General features: G+C 47.8%; 1 protein-coding gene across 5 annotated transcripts in view; it reads right to left on the bottom strand.

Moving 5' to 3' along the window:
- top3b (DNA topoisomerase III beta) overlaps positions 1 to 20,980 on the bottom strand; it is a 112,910-nt gene that overhangs the window by 23,462 nt on the left and 68,468 nt on the right. For all 5 annotated transcript variants that reach the window (XM_088377360.1, XM_088377362.1, XM_088377363.1 and 2 more), the window contains one exon: positions 5,767 to 5,867. In XM_088377360.1, the coding sequence (XP_088233486.1) occupies positions 5,767 to 5,867 (101 nt within the window). The remainder of the gene's footprint in view (positions 1 to 5,766; positions 5,868 to 20,980) is intronic.

Here is a 20,980-nt window from a genome sequence, read left to right as displayed (position 1 = left end):
CTTTCTTTGCCAGTGACGAGGTGTTTGTGGACCAGGAGAGGTCCTCACTGATGTGCGCCCCCAGGAACTTGGTGCAGCTCACCCTCTCCACCACAGCACCGTCGATGATCAGCGGAAATTACGGTATTAAAACATTTTAACCGTCACGGGTCCGCTCTGCTCTTGCAGTGTTGACAGTCTGACACACCCCTGCTGCTCAGCGTGAGGGCATCCGCACAAGACATTTATAATTTTATTTTTAAACACTTGATTGTATTTTTAAACATTTTAAAGTGTGAACGTGTCACGGCTACGCTCCGCTCTTGCGGTGCTGACCGGCTGAGGCACCCCCGCAGCCCAGCGCGAGGGCATCCACACAAGACTTTTATAATTTTATTTTTAAATACAATAAAGTACAAGTAATAACTTTTAAACACTTTATTGTATCTTTAAACACTTCTTAAATAGCTTTAAAAAGCTTGCTATGCCCTTCTGCTTCGATGATGCATGATGCAAGCTCGCTGACCTGCTCGTCAGCTTGCCTCGTAGTCCTGCTTCGCCGGCATTCCAGACCACCTTGTTTCCTTTAAACTTTGCCCAAATAAGCCCATGTTGCATTTGGTTGTCCTGCCTCATTTGTGACAACAAAACAAAGTGCAATTCAGAGATGTTGCCGATTTTGCTGACAAAAATGGAGTAAACAACTGGATACGTATAGGAGATTGAGATAAAGCCTGGTTCGAGCTGCTCTTATCGGCAAGGATACAGATCAACATATTCCCATTCGTCTCCTACCGGCCAATAGTGTGCTGTAAAATCATATGGGCAGACAAAGCCTCATGCTCCAAGTGACGCCGCAAAAAGCTGCGATGCACCGAATAGACCTCTCCGCGAGTCGTCACCTTATCGTGGTGGAGGGGTTTGCGTGCCCCTATGATCCTAGGAGCCATGTTGTCAGGGGCTTCATGCCCCTGGTAGGGTCACCCATGGCAAACGGGTCCGAGGTGAGGGGTCAGACAAAGCACGGCTCACCCAAGCCCCTTAAGATGAAAAACATAAATGGACTTTGTTTTCCCTCGCCCGGACGCGGGTCACTGGGGCCTCCCTCTGGAGCCAGGCCTGGAGGCGGGGCTCGAAGGCGAGTGTCTGGTGGCCGGGCTTTCGCCCATGGGGCCCGGCCGGGCATAGCCCTAAATGGAAACGTGGGTCCCCCTTCCCATGGGCTCACCACCTGTGGGAGGGGCCAAAGGGGTCGGGTGCAATGTGAGCTGGGCGGCAGCCAAAGGCAGGGACCTTGGCGGTCTGATCCCCGGCTGCAGAAGCTGGCTCTTGGGACATGGAATGTCACCTCTCTTGCTGGAAAGGAGCCCGAGCTGGTGTGCGAGGCAGAAAGATTCCGACTAGATATAGTCGGACTAGCCTCCACGCACAGTTTGGGTTCCGCTACAAGCCCTCTCGAGAGGGGCTGGACTCTCTTCCACTCTGGAGTTGCCCACGGTGAGAGGCGTCGAGCAGGTGTGGGTATACTTATTGCCCCCCGGCTGGGCGCCTGCACATTGGGGTTCACCCCGGTGAACGAGAGGGTAGCCTCCCTCCGCCTTCGGGTGGGGGGACGGGTCCTGACTGTTGTTTGTGTCTATGCACCAAACGGCAGCTCAGAGTACCCACCCTTCTTGGGGTCCCTGGAGGAAGTGCTGGAGAGCGCTCCTTCTGGGGACTCCATCGTTCTACTGGGTGACTTCAATGCTCACGTGGGCAATGACAGTGAGACCTGGAAGGGCGTGATTGGGAGGAACGGCCCCCCTGATCTGAACCCGAGCGGTGTTCTATTGTTGGACTTCTGTGCTCGACACGGATTTTCAATAATGACCACCATGTTCAAACATAAAGGTGTCCATGTGTGCACTTGGCACCAGGACACCCTAGGCCGCAGTTCGATGATCGACTTTGTAGTCGTGTCATCGGATTTGCGGCCGCATGTTTTGGACACTCGGGTGAAGAGAGGGGCGGAGCTGTCAACTGATCACCACCTGGTGGTGGATTGGCTCCGATGGTGGGGGAAGATGCCGGTCCGACCTGGCAGACCCAAACACTCTGTGAGGGTCTGCTGGGAACGTCTGGCAGAATCTCCTGTCAGGAAGAGCTTCAACTCCCACCTCCGGCAGAGCTTTTCCCACGTCCCGGGGGAGGCGGGGGACATTGACTCTGAGTGGACCATGTTCCGCGCCTCCATTGTTGATGCGGCCGACCGGAGCTGTGGCCGTAAGGTCGTGGGTGCCTGTCATGGCGGCAATCCCCGAACCCGCTGGTGGACACCGGCGGTAAGGGATGCCGTCAAGCTGAAGAAGGAGTCCTATCGGGCCGTTTTGGCCTGCGGGACTCCAGAGGCAGCTGACAGGTACCGGATGGCCAAGCGGAACGCGGCTTCGGCGGTTGCTGAGGCAAAAACCCGGGCGTGGGAGGAGTTTGGTGAGGCCATGGAGAATGACTTTCGGTCGGCTTCGAGGAAATTCTGGTCCACCATCCGGCGTCTCAGGAGGGGGAAGCAGTGCAACGTCAACACTGTTTACAGTGGGGATGGCGTGCTGCTGACCTTGACTCGGGACGTCGTGAGTCGGTGGGGAGAATACTTCGAAGACCTCCTCAATTCCACCTACACGCCTTCCATTGAGGAAGCAGGGCCTGGAGACTCTGAGGCGGATTCTCCAATCTCTGGAGTCGAAGTCACTGAGGTAGTTAAAAAACTCCTCGGTGGCAAGACCCCGGGGGTGGATGAGATCCGCCCGGAGTTCTTAAAGGCTCTGGATGTTGTGGGGCTGTCATGGCTGACACGCCTCTACAACGTTGCGTGGACATCGGGGACAGTGCCTCTGGATTGGCAGACTGGGGTGGTGGTTCCCCTCTTTAAGAAGGGGGACCGGAGGGTGTGTTCCAATTACAGGGGAATCAGACTCCTCAGCCTCCCTGGTAAGGTCTATTCAGGGGTGCTGGAGAGGAGGGTCCGTCGGGAGGTCGAACCTCGGATTCAGGAGGAGCAGTGTGGCTTTCGTCCTGGCAGTGGAACAGTGGACCAGCTCTACACCCTTGGCAGGATCCTCGAGGGTGCATGGGAGTTCGCCCAACCAGTCCACATGTGTTTTGTGTACTTGGAGAAGGCATTTGACCGTGTCCCTCGGGAGTTTCTGTGGAGGGTGCTTCGGGAGTACGGGGTGCCGAGCCAACTGATAAGGGCGGTTTGGTCCCTGTATCACCGATGCCAGAGTCTGGTCCGCATTTCCGGCAGTAAGTCGGATTCGTTCCCAGTGAGGGTTGGACTCCGCCAAGGCTGCCCTTTGTCACTGATTCTGTTCATAATTTTTATGGACAGAATTTCTAGGCGCAGCCGAGGCGTTGAGGGGGTCCGGTTTGGGGACCTCAGCATCGCGTCTCTGCTTTTTGCAGATGACGTGGTGCTGTTGGCTTCTTCAGGCCGTGATCTCCAGCTCTCGCTGGAACGGTTCGCAGCCGAGTGTGAAGCGGTCGGGATGAGGGTCAGCACCTCCGAGTCCATGGTCCTCGATCGGAAAAGGGTGGAATGTGGTGGATGAGATCCTGCCCCAAGTGGAGGAGTTCAGGTATCTTGGAGTCTTGTTCACGAGTGAGGGGAAGATGGAGCGTGAGATCGACAGGCGGATCGGTGCAGCGTCGGCAGTAATGCGGACCCTGTACCGGTCAGTTGTGGTGAAGAGAGAGCTGAGCCAAAAGGCAAAGCTCTCAATTTACCGGTCGATTTACGCTCCTACCCTCACCTATGGTCACGAGCTATGGGTCGTGACCGAAAGAACGAGATCTCGGATCCAAGCGGCCGAAATGAGTTTTCTCCGCAGGATGTCCGGGCTCTCCCTTAGAGATAGGGTGAGAAGCGCGGTCATCCGGGAGAGACTCGGAGTAGAGTCGCTACTCCTCCACGTTGAGAGGAGCCAGATGAGGTGGCTCGGGCATCTTATCAGGATGCCTCCTGGACGCCTCCCTGGGGAGGTGTTCCGGGCATGTCCCACCAGTAGGAGACCCCGGGGACGACCCAGGACACGCTGGAGAGACTATGTCTCTCAGCTGGCCTGGGAACGCCTTGGGATCCCCCGGGATGAGCTGGATGAAGTGGCTGGGGAGAGGGAAGTCTGGGAGTCCCTCCTAAAGCTGCTGCCCCCGCGACCCGACCCCGGATAAGCGGAAGAAGATGGATGGATGGATGGATGGCACCGAATAGATCCGCAATATTTGTTTTCACATTTGTTTTTTTGTTGTTTTTTTTGTTTTTGTTTTTGGTACGGCGCCGACGTGAGTGGCAGCCTCCCAGCAGTGTTCTTTTTTTCTCTTTATTTCCTTCTTTTCTCCTTTTTCTTTCTGTCTTTTTGTCCATTCGGCGATGCTGGTGCTTTCTACCGCACCTCGGTATCGCTTCGGATCGGATATATATATATATATATATATATATATGTATATATATATATATATTTTCCCCTGGGACCGGGATAGCTGCGCACATCGGTCGAGACCGGTGCAACTCTACGACGGCTTCCTGCAAGGTGCTGACCGGGTCCCTCACCTTGGCCTCGCAGCCGCGATCCCTGTGGGGAGTCTGCTCCCTCATGCTCATCGGAACCAAAAACGTTCGCCGTGCTCGCCCCGTGGTGACCATCAGCACGTGCCCCGACTGGGTGCCCAGGACGCTGCTCACACGTTTGCCCGCTTTGTGATGTTTTCACCGATTCACGACCACGGTCCATTGGGCACCGTTGAACTGGACTGCCCTTACACCTGTCTATGGACCCCGTGGAGGCTATTTTGTGTGTTTTGGGGTGTTCTCTGATATTGAGGGGTGCTGGTTGGCCGCTGTTACTTTTTTTTCCTTTGTGTATTTGTTTTGCTTTGCTTTGCTTTGCTTTGCTTTGATGGCTTTTATCTTTCGCACTTTCTGGCTTTCTTTGTGGCACCGTTGTGTGGCAGCCTTATGAGAGCCTATTGAGTTGCGTTCATGCCATCTGTGTGTCTTTTGTATACCCGCTCTGTGGTATGCATACTGCTGGGGCTTGAATTTCCCCACCCCCGGGATCAATAAATGTTCAATCAATCAACCAATCAATCAATCAATCAATCATAAAAATCCGCACTGCACCAAGGCCGCGATAGGTGACCCGCGAAGTAGCGAGGGATTAATGTATTCTCTTAGAATTGGTAATTAAACATTAAAACACCTGCGGTTTATAGACTGGTACATCTTATACTATATGAACAAAAGATTTTCTCCTTATTCATTTGAATTAATAGATTTCATTGTGTGTACACACACGCACACACACACACGCACGCTTACTCACCGACGCACGCACACACACACACACACACACACCCACACACACACACACACACACACTGTATATATATTTATACCAGTGGTTCTTAACCTGGGTTCGATCGAACCCTAGGGGTTCGGTGAGGCGGTCTCAGGGGTTCGACAGAGTCCCCACTGAGGAGGTCCGAACAAACCTGTTTTATCGTGTAGCTTCTGATTTGCCAGTATGTAATTTGTTGCGAGTTCATGCGTTGTTGGTTTTGTTCTTTGAACAAGGTGATGTTCATGCACAGTTCATTTTGTGCATTAGTAAAAAACATCTATGTCTTGAATTTAAAAAAAATATTTTTTCACAAACGAGGGATTCGGTGAAGGCGCATATGAAACTCGTGGGGTTCGGTACCTCCAACAAGATTAAGAACCACTGATTTATATATAGCAGGTAATATGCTTACCTGGATGAATTTCATGAATCGACGGCACTTGCCACAGCGAGACATTGGCTTGCCTGATTCAGCAATTGGTGAAAAGGACACTTCCATCAATTCATCCATACCTGCAAATTAGGAAAGCATATTATTGAATTTCAAGAAGGAGTTTGCCTTGGTACATCTGCACAAATCTGGACATGCAAACAAAATGCAATAAAATCATAATGAGTTTATATTCTTAAACTTGTAGAGCTTCACAAGCCTGCCTAAAATGATACTGTTGTTATCTGAAATGTGTAAATCACCAGAAATATCAAATATGACTCCTTTTATTTCAAAATTACATTTTGAGATGATAGAATGCATGGTTTTAGACGGTTAGACTGTGGTTTTAATGACAGTCAATGTAGCATTTCTGGCTGCAAAGGTGTCCAGAGGGAAGATTAGGCAATAGCATGAGACAATTTAATTATTTTGGCACTTGTGGTATCTTGGTGGCAAGTAACTATATTGAAGTTAAATAAAGAACTTCTTAGTGAAAAATATCCACAGAAAGTCTTTTACTGTATATCTGTATCTCTTACATTTTTCTTTTTTTGGGCGGAAAACTTTGTTGTGTATGAGTGTTATCACAAATGTAAGTGATAATTGACCTCCTGATTGTGTATAATATGTTTTATTGTTCATTTTTTAGTAATGTGTTATGTTTGTTTTGTTGAGTAAGAATATTATCAGAAAAAGAGGTTATCTAAAGCGCTTCATTTTGCCAAAAGTTGTGCTCTGCCACATTGTAGCATCTCGAGACAATTCCAAACCTTTTGGATGCAGGGCTCAATTTGTGTTGCCTCCTTGTTGTTTGTCACCATAGGTCACAAAATAATACAATACAGCCAGGCTCAAATCTAATGGCAAAAGCATAATACGAAGATAATTTGTGTCACTGATGACTGAAAACAGTGGTTTTAAAGTCCCAATGATCATTGTCACACACACATCCGGGTGTGGTGAAATTTGTCCTTTGCATTTAACCCATCCCCATGTGATTTTGTTCCATCCCCTGGGGGAGAGGGGAGCAGTGAGCAGCAGCGGTGCCGCGCTCGGGAATCATTTCGTGATCTAACCCCCCAATTCCAACCCTTAATGCTGAGTGCCAAGCAGGGAGGCAATGGGTCCTATTTTTATAGTCTTTGATATGACCCGACCGGGAACCTTCCAGTCTCAGGGCGGACAGTCGCCCACTGGGCCACTGAGCTGGACATGTCTCCACATGGTACTTGCAAATGTCTTTTAAATTCGGGTGCCAATAAGTGCGAGAAATCTTTTCCACCAGAACCGAGCCAGAGCTGTGCCCCACCTTATGCACCTCAGTACAGAGCTCCAATAGCAGCTGGGATTTGAACCCACAACCTTCCAGTCTCAGGGCGGACACTCTACTACTAGGCCACTGAACCTTTTTTCAGCCATGTTTCCCTTGTAAAATATTTTTAACTGTTTGTATGCCAGCAACGAGAATACTCGTCATTGACATTAATTACAGAATATCCCCATCTACGAGTATTCTCGTCAACTTAAATTTTCTTAATGGGTAGATAGACTCTCAGTCACCTCTCCACTTAAAATCAAGTCTATAGCGCATTGTCGTTGTTAACTTAGACCAGAGTTGCTCTTGCTGGCTCATAGAGAGGTGATGTAACCGAAAGTCCAGCCCAAATGGGAGCACAATGGAGAGTGTGGTGTAGAAAATGGCAAAACGAAAGCGATCGGCTCTTAAGCAGCTTACAATCGAGCAAACTATTGCTCTTCGTGAGTGCGGTAACGCAATACAATGAAGCGAATTTAGAGGAGATGGATGTGAGTACGCGACAGACACGAAGTCTGCTTCAAAAGCCACCGAAGGCTCGGGCATTCACATAGTGAATGGCAATTGTTTGTGCCACAGTTCAGATGAATCTCTGACATCTGATGAGTATTCTGATGGAGTATACAGTGACGCATAAATACATCCCTTGTAAATAGCAAAACACGTACACGCATGAGAGCACACACGGAAACGTCTCAGTAAATGGTTCAAGATTTGTTAATAGGTTGTCAAATGTGAAAATGTTGCTGTTTGCGCACATTATCAAATATGTAATTAAATGTCTTTGCCATCCGTCCGTCCGTCTTCTTCCGCTTATCCGGGGTCGGGTCACGGGGGCAGCAGCTTTAAGAGGGACTCCCAGACTTCCCTCTCCCCAGCCACTTCATCCAGCTCATCCCGGGGGATCCCAAGGCGTTCCAAGGCCAGCTGAGAGACATAGTCTCTCCAGCCCGTCCTGGGTCGTCCCCGGGGTCTCCTACCGTTGGGACATGCCCGGAACACCTCCCCAGGGAGGTGTCCAGGAGGCATCCTGATGAGATGCCCGAGCCACCTCATCTGGCTCCTCTCAACGTGGAGGAGTAGCGACTCTACTCCGAGTCTCTCCCGAATGACCGAGCGACTAACCCTATCTTTAAGGGAGAGCCCGGACACCCTGCGGAGATAACTCATTTCGGCCGCTTGTATCCGGGATCTTGTTCTTTCGGTCACGACCCATAGCTCGTCACCATGGGTGACGATAGGAGCGTAAATCGACTGGTAAATTGAGACCTTTGCCTTTTGGCTCAGCTCTCTCTTTACCACGACGGACCGGTACAGAGTCCGCACTACTGCATACGCTGCACTGATCCGCCTGTCAATCTCGCGCTCCATCCTCCCCTCACTCGTGAACAAGACCCCAAGATAATTGAACTCCTCCACTTGGGGCAGGATCTCATCCCCGGTCCGGAGAGGGCATTCCACCCTTTTCCGACCGAGGACCATGGACTCGGATTTGGAGGTGCTGACCCTCATTCCGACCGCTTCACACTCGGCTGTGAACCGCTCCAGTGAGAGCTGGAGATCATGGCCTAAAGAAGCCAACAGCACCACGTTGTCTGCAAAAAGCAGAGACGCGATGCTGAAATCCCCAAAACCTCAACACCTCGGCTACGCCTAGAAATTCTGTCCATAAAAATTATGAACATAATCGGTGACAAAGGGCAGCCTCACTGGGAACAAATTCGACTTACTGCCGGAAATGCGGACCAAACTCCGGCATCGGTGATACAGTTGGTTCGGCACCCCGCACTCCCGAAGCACCCTTCACAGAACCTCCCGAGGGACACGGTCGAACGCCTTCTCCAGGTCCACAAAACATGTGGACTGGTTGGGCGAACTCCCATGCACCCTTGAGGATCCTGCCGAGGGTGTAGAGCTGGTCCACTGTTCCACAGCCAGGACGAAAGCCACACTGCTCCTCCTGAATCTGAGGTTTGACCTCCCGACTGACCCTCCTCTCCAGCACCCCAGAATAGACCTTACCAGAGAGGCTGAGGAGTGTGATTCCCCTGTAATCGGAACACACCCTCCAGTCCCCCTTCTTAAAGAGGTGAATCACCACCCCAGTCTGCCAATCCAAAGGCACTGTCCCCGATGTCCAAGCAATGTTGTAGAGGTGTGTCAGCCATGACAGCCCCATAACATCCAGAACCTTTAAGAACTCTGGGCGGATCTCATCCACCCCCGGGGCCTTGCCACCGTGGAGCTTTTTCTTCGACCCCAGCGATAGGAGAGTCCGCCTCAGAGTCTCCAGGCCCTGCTTCCACAATGGAAGGCGTGAAGGTGGAATTGAGGAGGTCTTCGAAGTATTCTCCCCACCGACTCACGACGTCCCGAGTCGAGTTCAGCAGCACGCCATCTCCACTGTAAACAGTGTTGACGTTGCACTGCTTCCCCCTCCTGAGACGCCGGATGGTGGACGAGAATTTCCTCGAAGCCGTCCGGAAGTCATTCTCCAAGGCCTTGCGAAACTCCTCCCACACCCGGGTTTTTGCCTAAGCAACCACCGAAGCCGCGTTCCGCTTAGCCACCCGGTACTTGTCAGCTGCCTCCGGAGTCCCGCAGGCCAAAACAGCCCGATAGGACTCCTTCTTCAGCTGACGGCATCTCTTACCGCCGGTGTCCACCAGCGGGTTCGGGGATTGCCGCCATGATAGGCACCAACGACTTTACGGCCACAGCTCCAGTTGGCCACCTCAATAATGGAGGCGCGGAACATGGTCCACATGGTTCCTCCCAATCACGCCCTTCCAGGTCTCACTGTCATTGCCCACGTGAGCATTGAAGTCAACCAGTAGAACAATGGAATCCTCAGAGGGAGCGCTCTCCAGCACTTCCTCCAGGGACCCCAAGAAGGGTGGGTACGCTGAGCTGCTGTTTGGTGCATAGACACAAACAACTCTCAGGACCCGTCCCCCCACCCGAAGGCGGAGGGAGGCTACCCTCTCGTTCACTGGGGTGAACCCCACAGCTGGGGGGCAATAAGTATGCCCACACCTGCTCGACGCCTCTCACTGTGGGCAACTCCAGAGTGGAAGAGAGTCCAGCCCCTCTCAAGAGAAATCTGAGTCCATATGTTTTTCTTCAGAACTCAAACTGTGTGTGGAGGTAAGTCCGACTATGTCTAGTCAGAACTCTTCTGCCTTGCACACCAGTTCGGGCTCCTTTCCGGCCAGAGAGGTGACATTCCATGTCCCAAGAGCCAGCTTCTGCAGCTGGGGATCGGACCGCCAAGGTCCCTGCCTTTGGCCGCCGCCCAACTCACAATGCACCCGACCCCTTTGGCCCCTCCCATAGGTAGTGAGCCCATGGGAAGGGAGACCCACGTTTACTTTTTGGACTGTGCCCGGCCGGGCCCCATGGGCGAAGGCCCGGCCACCAGACGCTCGCCTTCGAGCCCCACCTCCAGGCCTGGCTCCAGAGGGGGGCCCTGGTGACCCGCGTCCGGGCGAGGGAAATCTGAGTCCATATGTTTTTCTTCATAAGGGGCTTTTTGAGCCGTGCTTTGTCTGGCCCCTCACCTAGGACCCTTTTGCCATGGGTGACCCGACCAGGGGCATGAAGCCCCAGACAGCATGGCTCCTAGGATCATTGGGACATGCAAACCCCTCCACCACGGTAAGGTGACGACTCACAAAACTAATTTTCATTATTTTTGTTCATGTTTTATAGAAGAGAAGGGCTGTTGAGATTTTACTAAACCAAAAAATATTATTGTCAGTCAGTTGTGCAGAAAAGGTCTCGCACTAAAACCTAATTATCTCCTCAATTTCTCTAAGATTGCTGATTTGAGTGAAACTATTATCAAATTGAAAGAACAGAGTCTAATCTTTCATTCGGTCCTACCCATGTTTACATAGCCCCAGCAGACAATATTCTGTAGGCCTTGGAAAATGAGTGAAAATGCTCAAAATTGGCTTGGATTTAAGGGGTTTTCTTTTCTGAGAATGCTTGGCATTTAAAGAGTTAAGTACCCCTAACCAGCGTGACACATTTTTGGACAGGGAAAAAAAAAGACATAAACTGAGCCCTGTGTCATCAGTGTCCGTCAGTCTGTCCGTCCATCCATCCATAACCATCCACCCATCCAAATGTTTCAAAATCTCAAGTACCCTGTGAGCTTCCACCACACGGGCACTTGTACCCCAATTTGAGAACCATTGACTCCAGGCATTTTACTCAGACAGCTAGATATGATACACGTTGTAGGTACAGTAAATGGTAAATACTTAATTTATCTTGTGAGGGAAATTGGATCATACTTGCTTAAATGTAAAGCACGTAAAATACTTTAATGTGGTCCCACTTCATGCAAATACAGTTGTTTGTGGTTTTCTTTGCCATTTTATGCGTAACTCCAATGGATTTAAAATTAAATCAAGACGTGACTTGGGTTTTGACTTTCAGTGTTAAATTCAGGATTAAAAATAGTACTCAACTAATTTTGATACAGTACATGGAGGGATAATTAATTTACACTTGTATATTTTGGTGGAATTAGTCCACCAGCATACAGGGTGTTAGAATAGGTCTCTTTGACACATGTGATTAGCTAGGTAGCTTGAGCTATGTCGTTATATCGCTGTAACCCTTCTCTTGCTTCATTAGCTTTCTCTTCTCTATGACACTCTTTGCACATACGTAGAGGTCGCTCTCAGTTAAGACTACAAGGTCACACATCATCACACAGGCTAGGCAGAGTCGCCTCCTTGCAGGAGGGTAGCCCAGAGTAGTATAAGAGCAGGAACCCTGGTGGTGGGAGTTAGACCTTCTTCCGCATCTCGCAGAGAAGGCTCCACAGCTGTGTCTCGATAATTCTGGCATACATTAAATAGTTAAACTGTTAAGGCTGCCTCTTGGTAATTACTGTCAGCATATCAAGCATTAAAGATAAAGAACTGGGAACAAACCTAACAGATGGTGCCGTGACCCGTGGTCTTGTGCTCGCTGATCCTGTTTGTACAACATCACTAACATCCCCGCGGAAATTTCAACAATTTTGACTGGGCCCAAAAGGTGACCAGAATACCTTCTTTTTGATAAGAAAATTTTCTGCCTAACCCTATGGAGGTAGATTGTTGAAATTTCTGAGAACGAGGATTGTGTTTGTGTGTGATCAAAAATCTGCTAAGAACTACTAAAAATACTGTAGTAACATAAAATAGTGTGAGTGATGGTAAATGCCAGAATGATCGACGTTTATGTTTTTTGAAAGCGCTCGTGACTTCTGTGTGAGGTCAAGGCCACTGTGTGAGGTCTGGTCAAGTTAAAAGAGCTCGTGACTTCTGTGTGGGGTCAAGGCCACTGTATGAGGTGTGGTCAAGTTAAAAGAGCTCTGTGATTTCCGTGTGTGGTCAAGGCCACTGTGTGAGGTCTGCTCAAGTTAAAATTCATTGTATACTTTTGACTTGTTTTGCGATTATTGTTTGAGGTTAAAAAAATAAAATTAAATTAAATACATTTGACCGTTGGTAATCGAATTATCATTACTTTGGTGTAAATTTTAAGTGAAAGACTTGGGAAAAAGTGTAGGAGAGATTGCAAGTGCAGTCAAAAAATGGCGGCGAGAAATAGAGTGACAGAAGGTGGAAAGAGAACGCTAGGGGAGAAAATTGATGTTGTTGTGAGTTGGGAGGGGTCGGTCCCCTGGAGGGGGAACCTCCAAATAAGGAGGCCAGAAGGGCCATTTTAAGGGAGGTAAGAAACAAAGAACATCAATGAGATGATCAAAGCAAACTTAGGGGATCGAAGGCGAGAAAACAAAAGAGGGTCGGAAACATACAGGATTTGATCAGATTTTGTCGGGATGTGTTTACACATCCAGCTTTTTGTGAGGGGGATGAAATTAAAAGTGAGCTTGAAGGTTCCGCTCAACGAGGGGAAGGGCAGATAGTTGGTAGAAGTAACCGTCAAATTATTGTATAGCGTGGCCCTGAGGTGCTGAAGGCCCAGGGTCATTTGCTTGTTGATGTGATGCAAGCACCTGTGATTGACATTAAGCAAGGGACTCTGACGTGTGAGATAGAAGGCCCAATCACTACAGAGTGTGGGGCCAAGGGAACTACAAAGATGAACTGGCCACCTTATCTGAAACGGTACGCCATCTAAGTGACAAAATGAGAGAATTGACAAAAGAAAAGAGGGATGAAGGCCCTGCATTGGGCTGGATGACAGTGACGATGGGGGACCACATTGTATGGAGCTGGATGAACCATTTGTCGACGATTTAGTAACAGTCACAGGCAACATAGATTGCGGCGATGATAATACTATTCCTCTCCGAAAAGGAGATATTTACAAAATTGTGGCAGAAGAAGGTGCATCGGATGAGAAAGTGTTTTTGGTACAGGATGTAACAACAAACGGATGGGCCGGGCGACTGCCAATTGTTTTGTGCCATTGAGACAACCAGATAAGACTCATAGAGACCCCACTAGTACGCCATTAAAACAACAAAAACGTGATAAGGGACGGTCTAGCGCTGGCTTCACTGCATATCCTTTATCGGGCATGAAGCCAAGCATGCCTGATGCGTACAGAGGTGAACCTTCGGTATCTAAGACACGTGCATCACGGGTTATTACTAGACCAATGAATGCGAAAAGAGATGATGACTAAAACAGGCATTTCCAAGACCCGTTAGTTGAATCCACTGATAGAACGGGCAGAATCATTTCTAGTGAAGAGAGAGCAACAGCAATTTGTACATGTTATGTTAGATTAGACAATCTCATGAACGTTTAGATGCTCATATCTGTACAACTCTCTTTATTAGTTTATATAAACATAACTGCTCAATCAGAACACGAATACAACACACATAACTGTGTGACCACACACACATAGGCACACACGCACACACACATGGGGGTGACGCCCTCCACACTCAGGTACCAAATGATCATGTGACAAGTTCCCGCCTTTCCGGGCAGTATTTATTATTTTTGTATTTTGCCATGAGTTCAACGGGTTTGTGTACATGAACTTGTTCTCCTGGTAAAATAAGACTGACGTCTGTGGAGGGGACTTGGTTATTTGTTGGGTTACATATGCGCTGTTGTTGTGTGTGTCCCGTTGTTCGTCATGTTTTGATGTAAAATTATGCCGGTTTCGATGTGGTTCCGAGACCTGTGTCTTGTGGTTTGTTATTTGTGAAATTTTGGCCGTTGACTGTACCCGGCCTTTGCGTTCGGCGGTCGTCGATGTGGTTCCGAGACCTGCGTCTTGTGGTTTGTCATTTGTAAAATTTTGGCCGTAGTATTTTTTCAATGTGTATGTGTGATCAGTAAGCCGCTGCATTTTTTCCCGGCATTTTTTGAATGTGTATGTTATCAGTTAGCCGCTGCGTTTTTTCACGGCATTTGTTGAATGTGGATGTGTGCTCATTTAGCCGCTGCATTTTCTCCCGGCATTTTCTGAATGTGTGACCGTTTAGCCGCTGTGTTTTCTCCCGGCATTTTTTGAATGTGTATGTAATCATTTGGCCGTTGTGAACCTCCCGGCAGACATAACTGATTTGGGCTTTTGTTGTTTGTTATTTTTTGATATTTTTTCCCTCTCTTGTTGCCTCTGTGCGGGCGTGGCACTGGCCCCGGAGTTGGCCTGGTGTGATGGAAGGGGGGCTGTGTGTTGGGCCTCACCTGTGCCTTTCTGTCTTCCATTGTCTCCATTGCTGCTGGACCGTGAGGGGGAGAGGAGAGCGATTGTTGTAATTGGCTTGCGAAAGGACTGCAGGAGCTTGCTCCTCCAGTGTCTCACCTGTGCCTTTCTGCCTTCCATTGTCTTCACTGTGGAAGGGGGAGTGTGGTATTGTGGTAATTTGCTTGTGAAAAGGCTGTATGAGCCGGCTCCTGTGGTGTTGCACCTGGACCGTTCTGTTCCATTGTCTCCACGGATGTTGGAATGTGGGTGGGGCGATTAATATTGTAATTTGATTGTGGGGCAGACTGATATAGGTGCGGGGCTCTGGACTCTGCGAGTAGCTATTTGCTGGGTTGGCGCGGGTGGGGGACGACGGTATTGATTGTCCCAGTACTGGCCAGGCTGGGATAAATCAGTATGGAAATGCCGGGCCCCCCCTCTTGCTTCTCTTGAAGTGGCTGCGTGCGGAGTGGAGTCGTACCCACTCCAGGTGTGTGCTGAGGGTGTGGTAGCAAGTGAGATTAAGACAGGATGATGGAAGAATGAATGAGGACAGGCAGGGAATGCATGTACGACATGGGATGTGTACGACTGTAACTGAGGCCCGGTGGACTTCGATGTCTGCCTGCTCACGGCCATCATGAAGTTAAATGTTGTGGGACAGTGGCTGTGATGGTGAATGAATGGGCGCCTTTGTGTCTGTGAGTTTGTACGTGTGTGCGCGCATATGAATGGCCTAGGTAGGTTGATGTGGAGGTGACGTGATCACAATTGAAGATAAAATTCCTCTCGCCTGTAAGTATAGTACAAATTGAGATGAATAGGATTTGATGATTACTCAAGGGCACCATTGACGTCAAATGGTTCAATAGAGAAGGCCCGTTTCCTGTGGCTGGACAAGACAGCACCATCTAGTCCAGCCGGGATGGGTATGATAATGTGTCCGGGACACCTTGCTGGTCCCTTTCGCTCCCCAACGATGCTATTGACACATTACGTGAATGTGTCAAAAGGGTGGGGGGGAGGAACAGAGGGGGGAGTAGAATAATTTAGTCTACTGTAAGATTCAATGTTTTGTCAAATGTAATTGTTTTTGGAGTCTTAACAGGACATATAAGAATTCAACACACAGTGATGAGAGGAGCAGAAGAATCATCTCAAATGACTAATGCAAAGGTTGCAGAAAAGGTGCTGTTTTTACTGTTTTTCCGGACGTGCTGCTGCTCTTTCGGTGGTGGATCCAGATGGGGATTTGCTCAGCAAACTACTGCGGATACGGAAGCAAAGACTGTGGTCCAGATCACCCCAATATTCTGGCTGAAGGTCCCAAGAAGGAGGGGGACGGAGCCTGCGTGGACTGGACCCTATAAAGTGGTGGAGCGCATCTCACATACCATCCGGCTGACCGGCAAAGGAGACACGTCTGTCCCAGTGCGCCCCAGTGAAGGGTTCCTGCAAGGAACCAGATCCATCATCGACAGCATCCCCGCCCCCAGTTCAAACAGAGGCAGAATAATCCTCTTCCCCCTTGGTGGCCAGGTAGTCCACCCTGAGCCACTGAAGAAAACTACCACGCGGCAGACATTTCCAAGTTCACCCCGGACAGAGCAGAGCTGCGAAGGGGGTGAGAATTGTGCTCGCACTCCACCAGTGGGCATGCCAAGCCCCCAATGGCTGAACAATCACGAGCAATTTTTGTCTTGAACTGTTGTTATTGATAACATTCTGGTCACCTAAGGCAGAGGGACCGTGTGAGACTTTTCCTGCATTATAACATCTTGCTGCAGGTTTTTCACTCACGCACTAAAATTGAACTGGAGTATTGGGGCAAAACCTCGCCTTCACTGGGAATTATTGCTGTCATTGTTTGTTGTTTTTATCATGCATCACCCTTCACGATCCCAACCCGTCCCCTATCATTTACTCTTTTAGTGCTAGTTTTTTGTGCTCTTGCTCTCTTCGCTGTCACTCCTGGAGCATGTTTTTTTGTTGTTGTTGACCTCTTTCTAGGTCAAAACGGGGATTGAAGAGAGGCAACAGCAATTTGTACATGTTCTGTTAGGTTAGACAATCTCATGTACGTTTAGATCTGTACAATTCTCTTTATTAGTTTATATAGACATAACTGCTCAATCAGAACATGAATACAACACACATAACTGTATGAACACACACACATAGGCACGCACACACCCACGCACACACAGGGGGGTGACGCCCTCCACACTCAGGTACCAAATGGTCATGTGACAAGTTCCCGCCTTTCCAGGCAGTATAAAAGAGGCTGACGTGGAGAAGGAAGCAGTTGTGTCATCTGCTGTCGTGCCTCATGCATTGGCCGCCATTAAACAACCCAAGATCTTGCCAATAAAGAACCAACTCTATAGTCCACATCTTTATTATTCCTAGCTCAACATGCAACACTAGACAATATAATCCTCTTTCGTTGACTGAGGCTAATATGTTGCATAGCCAGTTGCCCCCTCCTTCAGGAGGGGGGACAAAATGGGCAGCAGCTTTTTGTAAACTGGTGCTGCCTACGAACGCTGCACTGGGAGATGTAGTGAAGGAATGGGGTCGAAATAAAATAAGTCCTGCCGAGCTACAAAACAGATATGCTCAAACCTCATTGAATAAAGTACATAAGCAAACAAGTATATTCACATATTAAATAAATAAAAGAAACATTTTAAGCATATAGTTATACCTACACACCAAATCAATAAAGAAGACATAACTAGACATTTTTGATAAGTGGTAATGAGAAACTTATAACTTTAGGATCTGATATATATTTCTAAGCACTTTAAAATAACAAATGTTTTTTGATATATTGCCTGAATAGCTTAATGACCCTTAAGGAACTGTTTAATGCATGCCTGATGATTTTCTAAATCACGGACACTGCCAAAGTCGTCTAAAAATGTTCAGTACTGATTGTATCTTATGTTTTGACTAATGCTAGACACCAGTTTTCGATTACTACTAAACGTTCTGGACAGAGGGAAATATTTTGCCTTACAAAGAAAAGATATGGTTGAAAGCATGATTAAACTAAGAATATGATGACGTAAGCAAGTACATGGAGATCAAAAGAACAAACAAACAAAAACATGGTAAGTGGTGAGTACAAACTTTGCATAGTCAGGGAACATTAATAAATACATAGATGATGTCACAGCCAAAAGCTCACATAATTCCGTACAAAATGTAAAAATTGAAAGAATAATGAATGGATGAGGTGGAACAGTGTATGTGCAAGAATGGAGGAGAATGTTTACAGGAAGGTCGCTTGGAGATAAAACCAGCAGGTGCCAGAGGGAGACAGCCTAGCCAAAGATGATCGTCAAGGCTGAAAGACGGAAAGGAAAACAACAGCCCCCACACATCGAATCGCCCATAATCAGGACCCAACCCCACGGAACCAGCTCTCACCGAACTAGCACACACTCCCATGGAATCAGACTCTCCTTAGAACTTGTCCTGCCCCAAAGACTCATCACCCATCAAACTCGGCCCACACTGGCATGTGCAACTGAATATAAGGTGACCAAAGAACCTTGAACGTTGCCTTTTTTTGAACGGAGACTTTCTGCTCTTAAGCATTGTCGCCAAAAAGGCCCAGCGCTGTATTGTACTTTCCTGAAGACAGAGCTTTTTGAACAAGAATTGTGATTGAACTCAACCAACCTGTGTAAGTCGAATTTCTGCTTCAGTGTCTTAGCATTCTCCTAAATCTGAAGAAATCAAACGAGCACGCATTGAGTAAATTGGATAACAGGTGATTGGCAATGGCTTTTGCCGTGAGGCGCAGATAGCGTGCTCCCTAAATTGTGGACAAAATCCAACAGTACATATATGTCTTTTAGCGCATATGACACCAGGAGATTTGCAGGTTCTTGAGAAGCAAGCTAACACTGCAAATTTAAGGGACAATCAACCTTTCTCCCCAATTTCTCAATGTGTGTGGGATGCAGTTCAATTGATGTACCCTTGCCGGCCCTCTACCAAAGCTATGGGGGAAGTCGGGTGTGAGAAGGGGGAAAGCCCTGCCAAGTATTTTGAACGTGTTCGCCTTTTATGGAAGGCTTAGACAGGTGAATACCCGTTGTCGGGCACACTATAGTCTCTGATGAAGCAGGCAATTTACAAAACTCAACCCAAGAAGATACAGAATGCATTAGATGGCATTGTGGACCCAAACTCATTATCTCTGGAGAGCTGGGGAAAGCATTTGTGCCATTTTTTAAACAACAGTGATAAGTGGGTACCGTATTTTCCGGACTATAAGTCGCTCCGGAGTATAAGTCGCACCAGCAATAAAATGCCCCAAAAAGTGCAAATAACATATATATGTCACTCCGGGGTATAAGTCGCATTTTGGGGGGCAATTTATTCGACAAAATCCCACACCAAAAAAAGTTATGAACGAGCAACAACAGGCTAAACGATAGCAACAACAGGCTAAACGATAGGTATGCTAACGTGACAAACACAAACAAAGAGCTGAGAACGGGCCTGACGTAACATATAGAGTGATTAAGGACAACTATTACATAAATAACATGTTTATAAAACCATCGGTGTCACTCCAATTCATTAAATCCACCGATCGTTCAATACGATAGCAACAGGCTAAACGATAGGTATGCTAACGTGACAAACACAAATGAGGAGCTGAGAACGGGCCTGACGTAACATATAGAGTGATTTAGGACAACTATTACATAAATAACATGTTTATAAAACCATCGGTGTCACTCCAATTCATTAAATCCATCGATCGTTTGATACAATAACAACAGGCTAAACGATAGGTATGCTAACGTGACAAACACAAATGAGGAGCTGAGAACGGGCCTGACGTAACATATAGAGTGATTTAGGACAACTATTATATAAATAACATGTTTATAAAACCATCGGTGTCACTCCAATTCATTAAATCCATCGATCGTTTGATACGATAACAGGCTAAACGATAGGTATGCTAACGTGACAAACACAAACGGAGAGCTGAGAATGGGCCTGACGTAACATATAGAGCTATTAAAGAAAACGTTTACATGAATAACACGTTGATAAAATCATCGGTGTCACTCCAATTCATTAAATCCATCGATCGTTCTTTGTCAACAATGGGTGCGTGCGGCTGAGGGCGCTTGCACTTCAAAATATTCCACAGGCTCATATAACGATAGATAAACTATATTTCAAATAACTATAATATAAGCAATAATATTATCAAACCATCCGTGCACTTTAAATCCATTAAATCCATCGATCAAATTCCTCGTCCTTTGTCAACATCGTCGCGCGTGCGCCCTGACGTCAGCCTCGTCTTTATTTCACAGATCTTGTATACAACTATATTGTAGCGTTAACAAAGTACAAGGATAGACGTGGTTTTGGTAAACGGCTCTTTATTAGACAAAACAAACTTCTAAGCGTGTGGCGGCGTGGACTTCCAGACTCGAGAGCTCCATGGCATAGGACCGGGCGTGCGTAATGGCCATGTCCGAGCCCCATGCACCGTTCGCGGACAGCCACTCAGCCGAGCGCCGGCCTCCGACTCAGTAGAGTAGGACCGGGCGTGCGTAAAAGCCATAATAGTTTTACAAACCTTCTATGTCACTCCAAATCCTTAATTCCTTCAAACTCTTTGTCCTCCGTGTCACTTAGAAATGATCACCGCTAATGATGCCGGTAGTCCTTATGTGGGTACGTTTGTCCTTTATGTAAACAACCGCTGCGCCGCGCCGTGCCACTGACGTCACTTGAAATAGTAATCCATTGGTACATCACGGTTCTCCAAACTTTCTTTCTGCTGCTCGACTACTGTTTTCAGCTGCACATTTTACAACTTGAAGTTTGTAACCTGCAAAATATGAGTTTCTGATTGGTGCCATTTTTCTTAACCCCACCCAGTTGATGAGTCACGGCCAACGGTGAAATTTAGAGCGCCCTCATCCAGTTTCGTCTGAAAATATAATTTTTTTCAGATGTAGTTTTTTGTTTTGTTTATTTGGTTGTTTTATCAAAGTCACTTTCTTTCTGCTGCTCGACTACTGTTTTCAGCTGCACATTTTACAAGTTGAAGTTTGTAACCTGCAAAATATGAGTTTCTGTTTGGTGCCATTTTTCTTAACCCCACCCAGTTGATGAGTCACGGCCAACGGTGAAATTTAGAGCGCCCTC

This window comes from Syngnathus floridae, chromosome 5 (assembly GCF_059516105.1).
Source record: "Syngnathus floridae isolate MCC-2025c chromosome 5, RoL_Sflo_1.0, whole genome shotgun sequence".
NCBI lineage: Eukaryota > Metazoa > Chordata > Actinopteri > Syngnathiformes > Syngnathidae > Syngnathus > Syngnathus floridae.
Note: the sequence above shows the minus strand (reverse complement) of the source record. Positions and strands in the feature narration are given on the sequence as shown.